General features: G+C 46.0%; 1 protein-coding gene and 1 long non-coding RNA gene across 6 annotated transcripts in view; one reads left to right on the forward strand and one right to left on the reverse strand.

The window, feature by feature from the left end:
- Positions 1-16,436, forward strand: part of OXR1 (oxidation resistance 1) — a 578,729-nt gene that overhangs the window by 521,284 nt on the left and 41,009 nt on the right. For 3 of the 5 annotated variants that reach the window (XM_077271063.1, XM_077271064.1, XM_077271066.1), the window contains 2 exons: positions 1,521-1,692; positions 3,446-3,602. In XM_077271063.1, the coding sequence (XP_077127178.1) occupies positions 1,521-1,692; positions 3,446-3,602 (329 nt within the window). Of the gene's footprint in view, positions 1-1,520; positions 1,693-3,445; positions 3,603-7,071; positions 7,282-16,436 lie in introns of those variants that run through there. The other 2 variants (XM_077271068.1, XM_077271067.1) reach the window with 2 other exon arrangements.
- LOC143782974 (uncharacterized) overlaps positions 1-16,436 on the reverse strand; it is a 28,956-nt gene that overhangs the window by 9,007 nt on the left and 3,513 nt on the right. The window contains exon 2 of the long non-coding RNA XR_013217074.1: positions 1,724-1,814. This is a non-coding gene — a long non-coding RNA (uncharacterized LOC143782974). The remainder of the gene's footprint in view (positions 1-1,723; positions 1,815-16,436) is intronic.

The following is a 16,436-nucleotide window of genomic DNA, read 5'->3' on the forward strand; positions in this document are numbered from 1 at the left end:
GTTTTGAGACGTAATGCAGTTAACGCTAGTGTGAAAGTAGCCTTACTTATTCTTTCCTTTTGAAACAATTTTACCTGCTGATTTCCAGACCTTTCTGTAGCACTCCACAGGTGGTCCTTAGTTCTTGGACAAATTTTATGATAATTCTTTTCACTCTTCTGTCTGAAATCTGCGGGGAACTCCTGTTTACGGTCCGGGTTTGATTATTTGTTTAATTATGTTCTTTCCGAATTATCACCCCAACAGTGCTCACCTGGAACCTTCAATATTTTAGAAATTCTTCTGTAACCAATGCTATCAGTATGTCTTGCAACAATAAGGTTGAGAAGGTCTTGAGACAACTCATTGATTTTACCCATCATGAGATGTTTCTTGTGTAGCGTCCTGGTAATGAGACACCTTTTTGTAGGCCATCAGCTGAACCAGCGGCTACTATTTTTCACTAAGTGGCAGGATTGCTTTCTAATTACTGATAGATTTCACCTGGTATCATGACTTTCCATGGCTTCTTGCACCTCTTTCTTCATGTGTTCCTCATAATTTCTCATAATTGCACATAAATTATGGACATTTATGGTTTGATTTTTGTCTGTGTGGATTGAATGGGTTGTTACCGACATGGTGAGAATTTCATGCCAATAGCACCTTTTTGGTGACGTGCAATATTTATTTCACCCGCTGTATATAATAAAATAGTTTTAATATAAAACCAAGCTAGTGAAATTTGTGCTAGGGCTATTATTTTTTTTTTTTCTTTTATAGGAGCTAAATGGTTTAACTTGAAATTAGTGGTGACTTCCTCCATGTAATCACAGGGCTCAGGAATAGTGATGAGCGAGCGTGCTCGGATAAGATGTTATCTGAGCATGCTCGTGTCCTAATGGAGTATCTTCGGCGTGCTCGAATACTATGCTCGAGTCCCCGCTGGCTGCATGTCTCGCAGCTGTACGACTGTAGAGCTTGCCTATCAAAGAGGTCTGTCGCACAGCGGCGAGACATGCAGCCCTCGGGGACTCGAGCATAGTATTCGAGCACGCCGAAGATACTCCATTAGGACACGAGCATGCTCAGATAACATCTTATCAGAGTACGCTCGCTCATCACTACTCAGGAGTGGTTTCCATCATGCTCAGTCTATAAAGGAGCATTATTGGGCTGCCGTCACTCCGCTTCTCCATGGGTAGTCCCGAGGCAGATGACGTCACGTCTGCACGTACTTAATAAGAGCCGATCAGCAGCTTGTTGTGCACCTGTCCTCTTCATCATTCCGTTCGTGCCCATGTCTTTTGGCAGGTATATGTAGATGCAGAATAATGCAGAAGTGAGCAGTGACTGAAGACCCTTTTAAATAGGGTGGTCCTGTAGTTTTATCAGGGGGATGGGGTGCTGGTGTGCAGGGAAAAAGGATGCAATATGGTGCCTCTGGGCTCAAATCTGACATCTGCGAGGAGTTAAGTAGAATGACAAGGTTCAGAACTAAGCAGAGATGTGGGACCGAGTAACACATGTGTTTCCTACAGGTGTATGTTCAGCTCTTGCCAAAGAAAAGCGGAGGCACCGATCTCACAGGTATTTGTGCCTAAGAGTCGGGAAACCCATGAGGAAAACCTTTGTGTCCCAAGCCAGCGCCTCCATGCAGCAGTACGCACAGAGGGACAAGCTGGAGTACTGGTTTGCTGTTCCCCATGAGAGGTATATAGCGCGTGTTTCATGTGGGTCTTACGCTGTCCCTTTCGTCCTCTTCATGGCTTGGCGGTACTCAAGATTGCAGCCATTACACGTCCCCCGTCCTGATACATCCAGCTTTTCTGAATCTGCCATATAAATGAGAGCGCGATCAATTAAAGTGGTTTTTATGATTGTGAAAGCAGAGTCCCCCAGCTGTAGTTTAAAAATAAATATATTCTTTTCCCAATCTCCCCGGGTCCAGCACAGTCCTCCTCGCTGCTCCTGATGTCTGTTACTGTCTGCAGTACTGATGTCGGCGGCCCTGCTACCAGTCACTGAGCTCATCCCTGCTCCAATTGACTGCATGAGACGATCAGAGCCGCTGATTGGCTGCAGCGCTGTTGATGTGACTATTGATGAGCGAGCGTGTTCAGGTACACAAGGAGTATCTCTTCGGGGACTTGAGACCGGCGCTCGAGCAGCAGCAATACTCCATGTGTACCCGAGCACCCCGGCGCTCACAAATGGACCTGAAGTCAACGCTGCAGACAATCTGACACCAGGAACAGCGGCTGAGACCCGGACCGGATGCCTGGAGGGCACACGAGTTTCCTGAAATCTCCTTTAAACTTTGTCTATTAGGACATTGTAAGTGATGTCTCCTTTTTCCAGCTTGGTGACAGCAGATGATCAGAGCGGCCATCGGGCGTAGCAGAGGACTCGGCCACTGTGCCTTAATGTTCTGCACACAATGGCTGTGTAATACTTCATGTTCTCATGTCATTGTGTGGGAGAAATGTCTGGGTGACCTGATAAACACGGAAAGTCTCTGTGCAGATTCCCGGAATAGTGGACAGTTTCCAGGGATACTGATCTGAGCCAGTGCTCTGGGTTTGTGGTTTTATTTAACTAAACCTTGCAGTAATGTAGACGTCAGCGCCCTGAGATATTTGTAGCTTATTCCCTTATATAGCTCCTATTAAATCCCTGACGTTCTGGTGATATACACACATCAATCACTGGCACACAGCAACAGAAATACAGCTGTGGTCCGATATCAATACCCACAGCAGGGCACTATCTGTATTGTGTACTCCTTCAAATGTAGGTGCTTTTTGCCTAAGAGTTATCCACTATTCAGTAAAGTCGACTCAAAACACTTGCAGTTTTGTAAAATAACAAAGCTAGAAGGTACCGACCTTCCCCGTACGCTGCTGCTCTGGGATATGGCTGTGGCAGTGAGGTCCTGTCTGCTGCGTACATCATAACTGCAGCCATTCACTGAGCTCAGCGGCACATGCAGTATACATCACCAGAGCCACCGAGCTCAATGATTGGCTGCAGCAGTGTCGTGCAAGCTTAGTGATTGGCTGTAGTGTTGTTCAAGTTCAGTGATGGGCTGCACTGGTGATGTACGCTGTCGGTATCACCGCTGCAGCCGAAATGCAGAGACCGGCGCAATGGCGGAGAACCGACTCTGTACTTCTTGCTTTGTTCTTTTACATGCTTGCAAGTGTTTTACTCATAGATGTGCCCATGCTGTGTACGAAGATTTATCTCGGCACAACAACTTTTTTATTTTTTTTTAATTTTTTTTTCGCCCTCATGAGGAAACATGGCCTCAGTTTGATTTATCGACTGTTGAAGTAGTTTGTAATGCTCCTATCTGTCAGATTTTGCTTTGGGTTGGGTGTGTTGGTGTTGATGTTGGACAATTTTTTTTTTTTTTGTGTAAAGTCTTGTATGTTAAATTGATATGCATTTATTTATTTTACAGAACCGACCACCTTTACTCCTTTTTCATTCAGTGGAGCCCAACGACTTATGCTGAAGAAATCGGAGAATCCTCACGAGAGCCGGGATTTGTGGTCGTGAAAAGGAACGAGGATCCAGAGAGCTCCGAGGGGTCTGAATCCTCCACAAGACTATGGGAGGTAGGGCACTGCGGCATATATACTCCTGTGTACCCTGAACCTTTGTGTGTGGCTGCAGCGGTCATATAGGGAAGCCGATCACTGCTGGGGAAACGAGAAGATCTTCACATATTTTATTTTTTGGGATCGGGGAGAGGGTGGTGCATGTTTTGTAGCAATCCAGTCAAGTAGCAATATGCATCTTTATTTCTGCATTATTGTAGATGTGTAAAGTGATTCTCCATAATGAGAAAACTGGCAAAACGGGCTGGATTCAGGCACCAACGTGCCAGTCCCGTCTGCAGATTGTGCCCTCATCCGCGGGGGCAGGAGCTGTCTATTAGTCTGCTCTGTAGACCAGGCTGGTGCATGCTGCCATGTTTCTTTTTCTACATGGATCATCTGTCCATACGGTAAATTGCTGGTGTGCACTGGCAGAGTTTATCGCTGGGTCAGCGTGCTTTCTGTTGTGCATATGGCGAACACACGGACCCAAAGTATGGCTTCCTAAACCCGGCCTATGGCAGACTTTACACAGATCTGGTCATCGGTAAATGATAAGGAATGATAAAAACCGTAGTGATGATTTCTACATATGACCCTGTTTACAGTTTTTATGTGGTTTTTTTTTTTTTTTGTTTTGTTTTTTTGCTCCCTTTCTTTGTCGTTTCCATTTACATTGCCACATGTGTCTCATGTCTAAAAATTGTAAGTCTTAAATTTATCACCAGGCAAATATGCATGAATTAGTCACAATTTCATTAAAGGTACCTTCACACGAAGCGACGCTGCAGCGATAGCGACAACGATGTCGATCGCTGCAGCGTCGCTGTTTGGTCGCTGGAGAGCTGTCACACAGACCGCTCTCCAGCGATCAACTATGCCGAGGTCCCCTGGTAACCAGGGTAAACATCGGGTAACTAAGCGCAGGGCCGCGCTTAGTAACCCGATGTTTACCCTGGTTACCAGCGTAAAATCTAAAAAAAACAAACAGCACATACTTACATTCACGTCCCCCTGCGTCCACTTCCTGACTGACTGAGCGCGCCGTACAGTGAGAGCAGAGCGGTGACGTCACCACTGTGCTGCTTTCACTTTCACTTTGCGGCGCTGAGTCAGAGGAGGAAGCAGACTGCAGGGGACGCAATGTGAGTATGTGCTGTTTGTTTTTTTTACATTTTACGCTAGTAACCAGGGTAAACATCGGGTAACTAAGCGCGGCCCTGCGCTTAGTAACCCGATGTTTACCCTGGTTACCAGTGTAAAATATCGCTGGTATCGTTGCTTTTGCTTTCAAACACAACGATACACAGCGATCGGACGACCAAATAAAGTTCTGGACTTTATTCAGCGACCAGCGACATCACAGCAGGATCCTGATCGCTGCTGCGTGTCAAACGAAACGATATCGCTAGCGAGGACGCTGCAACGTCACGGATTGCTAGCGATATCGTTATAATGTCGTTTCGTGTGAAGGTACCTTAAGACTCTCGCCTGTGTGTTTATCACCTCAAGGAAGCTGTGTGGGTGTAAAACCATGCAAATCTAGTATTACTAAATGACTGTTTATGACAATAGGCTGAGTGTACTACGCCCCCGGCTGTCTTTGCACAGAGTTGTGTGAGGAGCCGGGGCCGCACTCTTGGACGTCTCCTGCGTCTCTTCTATTACCCCACTGCCCACATTTTGGTGGTGACGGTGAGCACATCTCTACGGTACAGGACGTCTGTGTTTGATACTCCACTTTCAAATCCTTTATGCAGGAAATTGTGGCTTATTAGTAGGGTGCCCCTCTGTGCAGGACCCCTCTATTAGCCAGACTGAGAGTCAGTCTCAGGCTAGGGTCGCACCATCAGAGGCAAATCGTGCATGGTACATTCGGGCATGTGCACGGACTCATTGATTAACATTGGTCCGAGTGCGATCCTGTGCGTTGACTAATCGCATTTGGACCGAAACTTTTGTCATCTCCATGAGCCCTTAAGACTATGTCTGGACTCTGAGGACCCAACACCAAGGCTGTTGAGTCGTTAAGCCAAACCTCCGGCTCCTCAATTTCCATGACACCAAAATGGGCTCCGACTCCACAGCTCTGCCCAACATGCTCATGTATTTTGCCAACAGCTCCCTAATTTCACAGGGAAATTATTTGTGTAATGCTTCATTTTCCCTGTGGGGGCGCTGCAGATTAATTGGACACTCTGCCAGATTTCCTCATGCATTACATGTGGTTTCTGGAGCGGCCCACCCTGTGATTAGCAGATCATTAGAGGACTCAACCAAAAAAACCCTGAAATGTTGATGTGAAAGCATATTTAGGGAATGTTTGCGCTTGAGGGGAGGTGCTGCAGCAGCCGTTCAGTGAGAGAGCGCACCCACAAATCTGCAGCCCCAAATTCAAAATACAATAACTCAAAATTTTGGCACAAATTTTGTCTTTTTTCTTTGGCCCCTTCTGGAGCACTAAAGAGGAAGGAAGGAAGAGCAGTCTTTTCTTAAGGATCCCTACAAGTCAATAGGGTGTACGGCCAACTTTAGCTATTAAAAAGCATCAGCGGAGGATTAGTGATGAGCTCTTCCTAGGCTGATAACAGAGAACAGTAAGCCGCACCACACGTATCGGGAGGGTGGACAGCCAGTATAAATAAGAACGAGGATGTAACGCAGCGCACGGACAGCCTGGCAGCTGCATGCATCTCTAGCAGGATCCCGCTCGGGTGGGTAGAGCCGCCGGGCAGTCCATGCTCCGCGTTCCAGGATCCCGCTCGGGTGGGTAGAGCTGCTGGGCAGTCCTTGCTCCGCGTTCCAGGATCCTGCTCGGGTGGGTAGAGCCGCCGGGCAGTCCGTGCTCAGTGTTTCAGGATCCCGCTCGGGTGGGTAGAGCCGCCGGGCAGTCCGTGCTCTGCGTTCCACGGCGTCTGGCTGCGCCATAATGAGGAATGTCGTTTTCTCGATCCTTGTGAATGTGTTTTGTATATTTGGTGTCAGGATGAAATTCATCGGGCAGCGCAGACTTTATCGTGGCGATGAATGGGGCTTTCTTCCCAGACATTGGGGCCGTTGTCCTCTGGCCTGATGATGATTCTGGGAATGGCCGTGTAATTGGATTTTCCCTAAGTGCCTGTGATTTATCCATTTCTTGTGTGCGCAGTCCTCAGACTGACTCCTGCACAATGGACAGGGGAACTCAAGGTGATTTAGTCCTTCCTCATTTAACCCTTTGCAGTCGATACTAATTGTGCACCAGAATTGCAGTTTTGCTGAATGACTATTGCAATGAATGTTGTTTATTTTTTTTATATTTTTCTCAGATCCTTTGTCAGATTTGAATAGCAGATAGAAATAACCAGATCCTGTGGGATCAATGCCTGAAATGCAGCTTGTGCTGCTGCGCTGTCCCTTTAAATATCACACTCTTTTTACTGAGTCATCTGCACTCCAACCAAACTCTGATTAGATGCGGCCCACTTAAGGCAAGCCTGGCTGCTGACTGGCTGGCGGGCCTGTCCGTCACAGGAGTGCAGCTCTGAGGTTACTGTGTGCCTGCAGAGCTGGGTACACACTGGGGGCTGATGGAGGAGGCCAGCATGTGCGCCCACCACTCTGGCACTAAGTGACCGCTGCTCACAGGGACATGTCTCGCCTTTGGTATGGCAAGAAATCGAGGAAGCACCAGGCAGGGAACCACAAGTACTCTCTGGTAACTGTGCCTGCAGCGGTGGTGGCTGTGACAGTGGAGAGCTTGTGTGTACAGTGTGGTCAGTGTGTGAGGAGGGCCGATAGCCTAGTGTGCGTGTAAAGAGGGGTCACTGGACACAGCCTTGTGGTCATCTTTTAGCTTTGTTTGTGTGTATTAGGGTATGTGTCCACGTTCAGGATTGCATCAGGATTTGGTCAGGATTTTACATCAGTATTTGTAAGCCAAAACCAGGAGCGGCTGATAAATGCAGAAGTGGTGACATGTTTCTATTATACTTTTCCTCTAATTGTTCCACTCCTGGTTTTGGCTTACAAATACTGATGGAAAATCCTGACCAAATCCTGATGCAATCCTGAACGTGGACACATACCCTTATGCTCTGAGTTGTTTTTTTTTTTTTTTTTTTTTCCTTTTTTCTGATTTATGATTATTTTGCTGTTTTTAGAAATGAAGGCTAAAACAAATGCACCAAATACGTCTGAAGAAAAGTGACACTTTTTTAAATTTATTTATTTTTTAAAGCTTGAAACTAAAGTGCGGACTATTGTAGTCCTCTCCCAACAGGAGAAAGTCCCCAAATAACAACTACCCTTCCATCCCAGCCAGAAGGCCACTGCAGGGGTCAGATGGTCACCCCTAGCCAGAGCCTGGAGAGCCCCCAATCTTGCTCCCAGCAAGAACTGTGAGCCATCAAGTGTCAGTTCCCTTCCCGAAAGAGTAGAGCCAGAGGTCAGGGGAGCATTGGATCCTGTCGGTCACACGCTTCCCTTAGACCTGCCAAGAGTTGAACCCATGAGGGAACCACAACCTGACAAACACTAATGACAGTGGACACATGTACAAAGGGTGAAACACATATAAAAATAATGAAGGTTTTACAGTGTAATACTGACCGGACCATCGACCGGGAATTGAAGAATTCCTCCATGCTAGCACAAAAGGGCCAGAGAAGTGTGTGCTGAAAGGATGAAAATGTGACCTGCTAGTACAAGTAGGTCAATAGCTCAAATGGGTTCCCCAGGCCCTGCGGGTCACCACCCCTGGGGAACTTTTGGGCTATCAAACTCACCCAGCCTAATGGCGTCAATCCTAGGGGCCATGCTTTCCGCCTGATGACTATATTAGCACCCGGCGCAGTAGTGAGCTCACCAAACCCAGTAGTGTACCAATCTACTAGGGCAACCTTCACGTAGCCGCCTGTTCAAAAGATGCTACACTTGATCTTGGCCAAAAGAAACGCACAGTGACGTGTCCCTCGACCAAAAATATCTGTACAACTGGTCTGGGATTTACTGTCACGTCACCATTTTGGGACCCTTAAACGGTAACGTCTCTCCTTGTGGAGAGTGACATGCCAGTGTATGGAGACTGTGCCAGCGTAAGGAGACTTGTAGGGCATGCAGCGCTCCTCCTGGGACATTAACAATTTGCATATTTTAGAGCTGGGATTTGGGGCAGGGCGGGAGATCAGAGGATTGCACACAAATCATTCACAAGTGAGATATGTGCCCAAATCCTGAACCTTTTGCCCCTGTGTCACAGGAGGTCACAAGGTGACGCCATAGGTAGTCTTTAGATGTGATGCCAGGGTCGTGGAACGTATGATTGCATTGTTGCTTGTTTCTTGCCGATAGTGTAAATGAATGGTGGAATGTAGGGCGCCAGTGAATGAGGCCAGACAGCCATGATTTTTCTGGTGTGCAAAAAATATCTGATGGCTCTCCGTGTTTGATCCATGTCTCCATTTTGTAACGTCCTAGTTTCCCAATTAAAGAAATGTAATTGTAAAGCTTCTCCTATCCACCATAATGTTAACGAACAGCACACGGATGTCACCTATGTGCTGTCAGTGATTATTAGTTCTGATTTTTTTTTTAATGGACACTTGGGCCCCGATTCATCAAGAGTTTGATTTTTCTTGCCATTCTTGATGGGGGGGGGGGGGCGCATGGTGGAGTCAGTGACTGGAGAAGCGAGCGTCTCTGGGGTAGCTCACTCCACTCCGTTCTGGTATAACACCTCCGATATATTTCAGAGGAACTGGTGCAAAAGCGTAAACAGATGCTACATTTTGGTATAACTCCATTTCCTTCAAACTTTTGTAAGTTTTCCAAAAAAAAAAGCAGTTTTCTTTTTCTCTTGTTGCTGACACGCGGTCTGCAAAAAACCCACGGCTGTGTGAACAGTCCCATAGATCTATAATTGATATGTGGGCTGTCCAGGACGGCCAAAGACTGGACATGTATAGGGACATTTGAATGTGGAAAGTGCTGGCCCTTCATAGTCTGGTCATTTGCATCTACCATACTTTTTCAATGTGTATTATGAGGCTTTGGGTGAACTCCGTGTCAAAATGTGTTGGTCACGGAATTATATTAAGGTGCTGTCCAGGATTCATGGCTTCACTCTGCACACTTGTCTATGAATAGCGTCTGAAATTGCAGCTCAGCTCTTTTGCTATGCAGTACCATCTATGATCTGTGCACAGTGGTGGTGCAGTTTCTGTGTGTGGGGGGGGGGGGAGCAGCCATTTTTTTCCTACCCCCCTCCTCCTTCCCTGAACATCTTATTTAAAGATACAAATTGTGCGCAAAATCCATGTTTTGAGGCACTTTTCACCGCTTTGTGAAGGGTTAGCAAATAGCCTTGGGTGATACAAGGAAGGATCGGGGTTTATTGTTTTATGTAGTGTATTCTGCATGAAGTGATTGCACGCGTGTCCTGCGGAGTCTCGCTGAGCAGGAAGTGTTGGAAGGAAACCGTTATTTTAATGGTGGCATATTCAATGCTGTCAGCCTGTCCAAACAGGCTATTAACCCCTTAGGCTTCTTTCACACTAGCGACGGGTGCGACGTGTGGCAATCCGTCACAATGCGTCGCTTAATGTTAATCAATGGTGAAAAAACGCATCCTGCAAACACTTTTGCAGGATGCGTTTTTTTGGCAAAACGACGCATTGTGACGGAATGCAGTTAACGCTAGTGTGAAAGTAGCCTTAGTGATCAGGCCAAATGTTTAACATCTGACCAGTGTCACTTTATGTGGTAGTAACTCTGGAACGCTTCAACAAATCCCAGTGATTTTGAAATTGTTTTTTCGTGGCACATTATACTTTATGGTAATGGTACATTTAGGTCGATATGCTTTGTTTTATTTAGAAAAAAAAAAAAATCTGAAGTTTGACAAATTTAAAAAAAAATTGCAATTTTCAGACTTTGATTATCCATTTAATCCGGACAGTAAAAACACCCAAAAACATTAATAAATAACATTTCCCTCATGTCTGCATTAAATCAGCGCCATTTGTAAAATGTTGTTTTATTTTGTTTGCATTTTCGGAGGTTTAAAAATGCAACTGAATTTTTCATGTAAATTTACAAAATTAATTTTTTAGGGGCCCTATATATTGGAAACCCCCAAAAGTGATACCATTTAAAAAAAAAACTGTACCCCCATGACATATAGCAAACTGCTTTCAGGCAGTTTATCAACCCTTCAGGTGATTTTCAGCAATCAATACAAAGTGGCATGACAAGAATGAAAAGGTGTGTTTTTACCACCTAAATGTCGCTAACTTCTGACCAGGCCGCTATAGCCTGGAGACTAAGGCCGCTATTTGCTCGTGAACTGCCATGTCCAACATCAGGACCACGCAATAATGATCTCAGGGTGCCACTGGGGATAAATAGGAAGCCTCCATACTCTGTTATCCATTTATATGATATAGTCATTATTGACAGCAGCATCTAAGTGGTTAAAGATATGGACGGTGCCAACACTGATCGTGGCTGATGCAGCAAGTTGTCAGCTATAGTGTGCAGCCAACAGCTGCTGGATTGTCTCCTGTATGGGGAGGCTTTTCCCTTATATGACAGGTCAGTAAAAAGACGTATCAGTGGTCATTAAGGAGTTAAAGGACCAACAATTGGCAGTAAAAAGCCCATTGCCGGTTGTTTACTGATGCAAATTGGGTAATGTAAAACCAACCTTAAAGAGGTTTACCCACGAACAAAAGTTCATTTTAATCCATATATCTTAATTTCCACAATTGGATGTGTTTAACCCCTTTCTGACCTCAGACGGGATAGTACGTCCGAGGTCAGATACCGCACTTTGCAGGCTCCGCGGTGAGCCTGCATCAAAGCTGGGACATGTCAGCTGTTTTGAACAGCTGACATGTGCCCGCAATAGCGGCAGGTGAAATCGCGATTCACCCGCCGCCATTAGCTAGTTAAATGCCACTGTCAAACGCAGACAGCGGCATTTAACCGGCGCTTCCGGCCAGGCGGCTGGAAATGAGCGCATCGCCGACCCCCGTCACATGATCGGGGGTCAGCGATGCTTCTGCAGAGTAACCATAGAGGTCCTTGAGACCTCTATGGTTACTGATGCCGGCCTGCTGTGAGCGCCCCTCTGTGGTTAGCGCTCATAGCACACCTGCATTTCTGCTGCATAGCAGCAATCTGATTATCGCTGCTATGTAGCAGAGCCGATCGCGTTGTGACAGCTTCTAGCCTCCTATGGAGGCTATTGAACCATGGCAAAAGTAAAAAATGAAAGTTAAAAAAAAAAAAAAAAAAAAAGTTTAATTCGCAATAACGGGCGACCAAAATAACATATCTGCACCAAAATGCTATCATTAAAAACTCCAGCTCAGCATGTAAAAAATAAGCCCTCACCCAACCCCAGATCACGAAAAATGGAGACGCTGCGGGTATCGGAAAATGGCACAATTTTTTTTTTTTTTTTTTTTTTTTTAGCAAAGATTGGATTTTTTTTTTCACCACTTAGATAAAAGAGAACCTAGACATGTTTGGTGTCTATGAACTCGTACTGACCTGGAGAATCATAATGGCAGGTCAGTTTGGGCATTTAGTGAACCTAGTAAAAAAGCCAATCAAAAAACTACTGTGGGATTGCACTTTTTTTGCAATTTCACCATACTTGGAATTTTTTTTTCCCGTTTTCTAGTACACGACATTGTAAAACCAATGATGTCGTTCAAAAGTACAACTTGTCCCGCAAAAAATAAGCCCTCACATGGCCATATTGACGGAAAAATATAAAAGTTATGGCTCTGGGAAGAAAGGGAGCAAAAAACTAACACGGATAATACCAAGGTCATGAAGGGGTTAAATAAAATGTTCATGTGCTGAGATAATCTTATGGAAGTGCCCTGTGTGTACTGTGTAATGGCCTGTGTGACCCTAAGGCCATGTTCACACAGTGTGTTTTTTACTGCAGAACCGCAGCGGTTTTGCCGCTGCGGTTCCGCAGCTTTTTTCCATGCAGGGTACAGTACATTGTACCCTATGGAAAACAGGAACCGCTGTGCACATGATCCTGAATTAAAAAAAAAAAAACCGCGCTGAATAGCTGCGGGAAAAAAGGAGCATGTCACTTCTTTGCCCGAAACAGCAGCGGTTCTGCACCCATAGACCTCCATTGTGAGGTCAAACCCGCAGTAAAACCCGCAGATCAAAAATATATCTGCGGGTTTTATTGCGGTTTGTGGTGCAGAACCGCTGCAGCCGGAAGTGCGGGGAAGCGGCCGGAAGTGCGTGGGCGGAAGTGCTTGGGCGGAGAGACATGGAGGCATACCGTCGCATGGGGATCGTGTCGGCCGTTTGATTGATTTGGTATGTGTGTGTGTGTGTGTGTGTGTGTGCGTGTGTGTGTGTGTGTGTGTGTGTGTGTGTGTGTGTGTGTGTGTGTCCCCATGCGACGCTAGTGCCACTATTGTGCTAAGTCGCCGTATGGGACTACTACTCCCATCCGGTATTAGGATGGGAGAGTTGTCCCTGTGTCCGGCGACTTAGCACAATTGTAAAGTTACACAAAACACCTACACACAATACACATACATGACACACAGTACAGTACATACAACACATAACACAGAGTATATACTCACCAACAGCACACTTGTAGGCGAAGCCCTCGATCCTCCAGGAAAAAATCACAAAATAAAAAATCAAATTCATACTCCCTGTCCGCAGAATCCATAAAACGAGTGTCCCACGCCGATCGGCTGCTCTCCGGCGATACACTGCCAGGAGCGAAGCTCCTAGCAGTGTATCGCGTACTGTTCCGGAGTTCAATGACTCCGGCGTCTCGGTTAACGGCAGTACAGCTGCGTTGAACTTTCCCACGCAGCACTGCCGTTAAGCGAGAGTGCCGGGGTCAATGACCGCCGGTAAACTCGCTCGCGCATGCGCAGTGACACACCGACAGGAACTATGGCTCCTGTCAGTGTGTTGCTGCAGCCGTGGAGAGCAGACATATCTCTGGATGTGTCTGTTCTCCATGGAAAATCTTCGTGGGATACGTGGCACTTAAATACGTGGCAATTAAATACGTGACACGTGGCACTTATACGTGATACGTGTCACTTAAATACGTGATACGTGTCACTTAAATATGTGATACGTGGCACTGAAATACGTGGCACTGAAATACGTGGCACTGAAATACGTGGCACTGAAATACGTGGCACTGAAATACGTGGCACTGTGATACGTGGCACTTAAATACGTGATACGTGGCACTTAAATACGTGATACGTGGCACTTAAATACGTGATACGTGGCACTTAAATACGTGGCACTTAGGCTATGTTCACATTTGCATTGTGCGCCGCAGCGTCGGCGCCACAACACACAACGCAAACAAAAACGCATGCACAACGCTGCGTTTTGCGCCGCATGCGTCCTTTTTTTGATTGATTTTGGACGCAGCAAAAATGCAACTTGCTGCGTCCTCTGCGCCCGGATGCGTGCGCTGCAGTGACGCATGCGGCGCAAAACGCAAGTGCGACGCATGTCCATGCGCCCCCATGTTAAATATAGGGGCGCATGACGCATGCGGCGGCGCCCGACGCTGCGGCGCAGACCGCAAATGTGAACGTAGACTTAAATAGCTGGATAGAGCTGGATCCGCGGGCTGTGATCTGGCCTACGCTCAGCACTCTGCGGAGCGCTGTCATTCAAAACACGTCCACTCATTTTGGTGTTTAGTCCCAAAATGGAGGATGGAAGAAGAAAAGGGTTGGACAAGGAAATGACATCATTTCTTTTTTTTTTCCCCCCACTGCAGTTAAAGCTTTATTTGTGTCAAACACAGACAATCTGCAGAGAAAACTGCATAAAAAACCGCACTAAAAACCGCATCAAAAAACACACCAAAAACGCACCAAAAACGCACCTGCGTTTTCTGCCAAGAGCTGCGGTTTTTGTCCTGAAAAAAAAGGATTGAAATCAGGATCGTGTGAACATACCCTAAAGGGACATGGTCTGATCATACCACAGCTCCTGGGCAGGGGAGGAAGCAAAAAAAAAAAAATAAAAAAAAATGCATACTGCCATTACAGTAGGGGGGGGGGGGGGAACGGCTCATTCTTTTTGTGAAGCAAAACATGTCACTGCCTGTTTTTAAACAATGTTTTACTTCAAAGAAAGAAAATTATTTGTGATCCGGTGCTGAAATGTCTTTATACGATTTTTTTTTTTTTTTTAACTGCTACCTCCCCTGCCCAGGAGCTGTGGTATGATCAGACCATGTCCCTGTACGGTCGGACACGGCCATTACACAGTACACAACAGGGGCACATTTATAAGATTATCTCGGCACAGGAACATTTTATTTAAACACATCCAAATGTGAAAATTATAATTATTCCAAGATCTGTGGATTAAAATGAACTTTTGTTCATGAGAAAACCCCTTTAAGGCTCATTCAGACATCAGTTTTGCTAATAATTGGTCCATCTGTGTTTTTTCACGGATAGATCTCAAGTAGTGATGAGCGAGTGTACTCGTTGCTCGGGTGATCTCCAAGTATTTGTTAGCTGAGGCGATGAAAACCAATTCTCCGAACACTGAATGATTTACAGCTATTAGTCAGGCTAAGTACATGTGGGGGTTGCCTGGTTGCTAGGGAATTCCCCACATGTAATCAAGCTGGCTAGTAGCTGTAAATCATTCAGCTGCAGCGATGAAAACTTAATCTCCAAACACTAATAAATACTCGGAGATCACCCGAGCAAGGAGTACACTCACTCATCACTAATCTCAAGTGGTCTACACAAAGCCACAGAGACCTGACAGATCTTCAGATGATTCACTTTCAAAATCGCAAGTGAAAGTCAATGGATTCGCCACCATGTCCATGCTAGCTAAAGAAGCTTCAGAAACCTGTGTTTTGTTTTTTTGTTTTTTTTTCTCTCGTGTTCCTCCCCATCTTAAAAGAAGAAAAAAAAAAAAAAAAACCTGGCGAACTGATGGCAGCAAAAACTGACACTGACCAAAGCTCTGATTTACAAAAAAAAAACAAACAAAAAAAAAAAGACACTTGGACTTTTTGAGGCCTTACTGATGAAATGTGCATTTTAGTTTAGGTAATTCAGATACTTAATTTTGAGAACCATTTTGGGCTTAGCAATGCCACAGCCCTACATGGAGACACTTCTTCCTGGTTATGGCCCCTCTGGTGCTTGGTCCTACATGGAGACACTTTCTCCTCATTATGGCCCCTCTGGTGCTTGGTCCTACATGGAGACACTTCTTCCTCATTATGGCCCCTCTGGTGCTTGGTCCTACATGGAGACACTTCTTGCTCGTTATGGCCCCTCTGGTGCTTGGTCCTACATGGAGACACTTCTTCCTCGTTATGGCCCCTCTGGTGCTTGGTCCTACATAGAGACACTTTCTCCTCGTTATGGCCCCTCTGGTGCTTGGTCCTACATGGAGACACTTCTTGCTCGTTATGGCCCCTCTGGTACTTGGTCCTACATGGAGACACTTTCTCCTCGTTATGGCCCCTCTGGTGCTTGGTCCTACATGGAGACACTTCTTCCTCGTTATGGCCCCTCTGGTGCTTGGTCCTACATGGAGGCACTTCTTTCTCGTTATGGCCCCTCTGGTGCTTGGTCCTACATGGAGACACTTTCTCCTCGTTATGGCCCCTCTGGTGCTTGGTCCTACATGGAGACACTTCTTCCTCGTTATGGCCCCTCTGGTGCATAGTCCTACATGGAGACACTTTCTCCTCGTTATGGCCCCTCTGTTGCGTGGCGTCTGGCTTCACCTGTTCATCACGTGATAAAAAAAACCTGTACCCGTCCTTATTTTGCATTTAGAAAAATCCACATTGATAAA

Source organism: Ranitomeya variabilis, chromosome 6 (genome assembly GCF_051348905.1).
Source record: "Ranitomeya variabilis isolate aRanVar5 chromosome 6, aRanVar5.hap1, whole genome shotgun sequence".
Lineage (NCBI taxonomy): Eukaryota > Metazoa > Chordata > Amphibia > Anura > Dendrobatidae > Ranitomeya > Ranitomeya variabilis.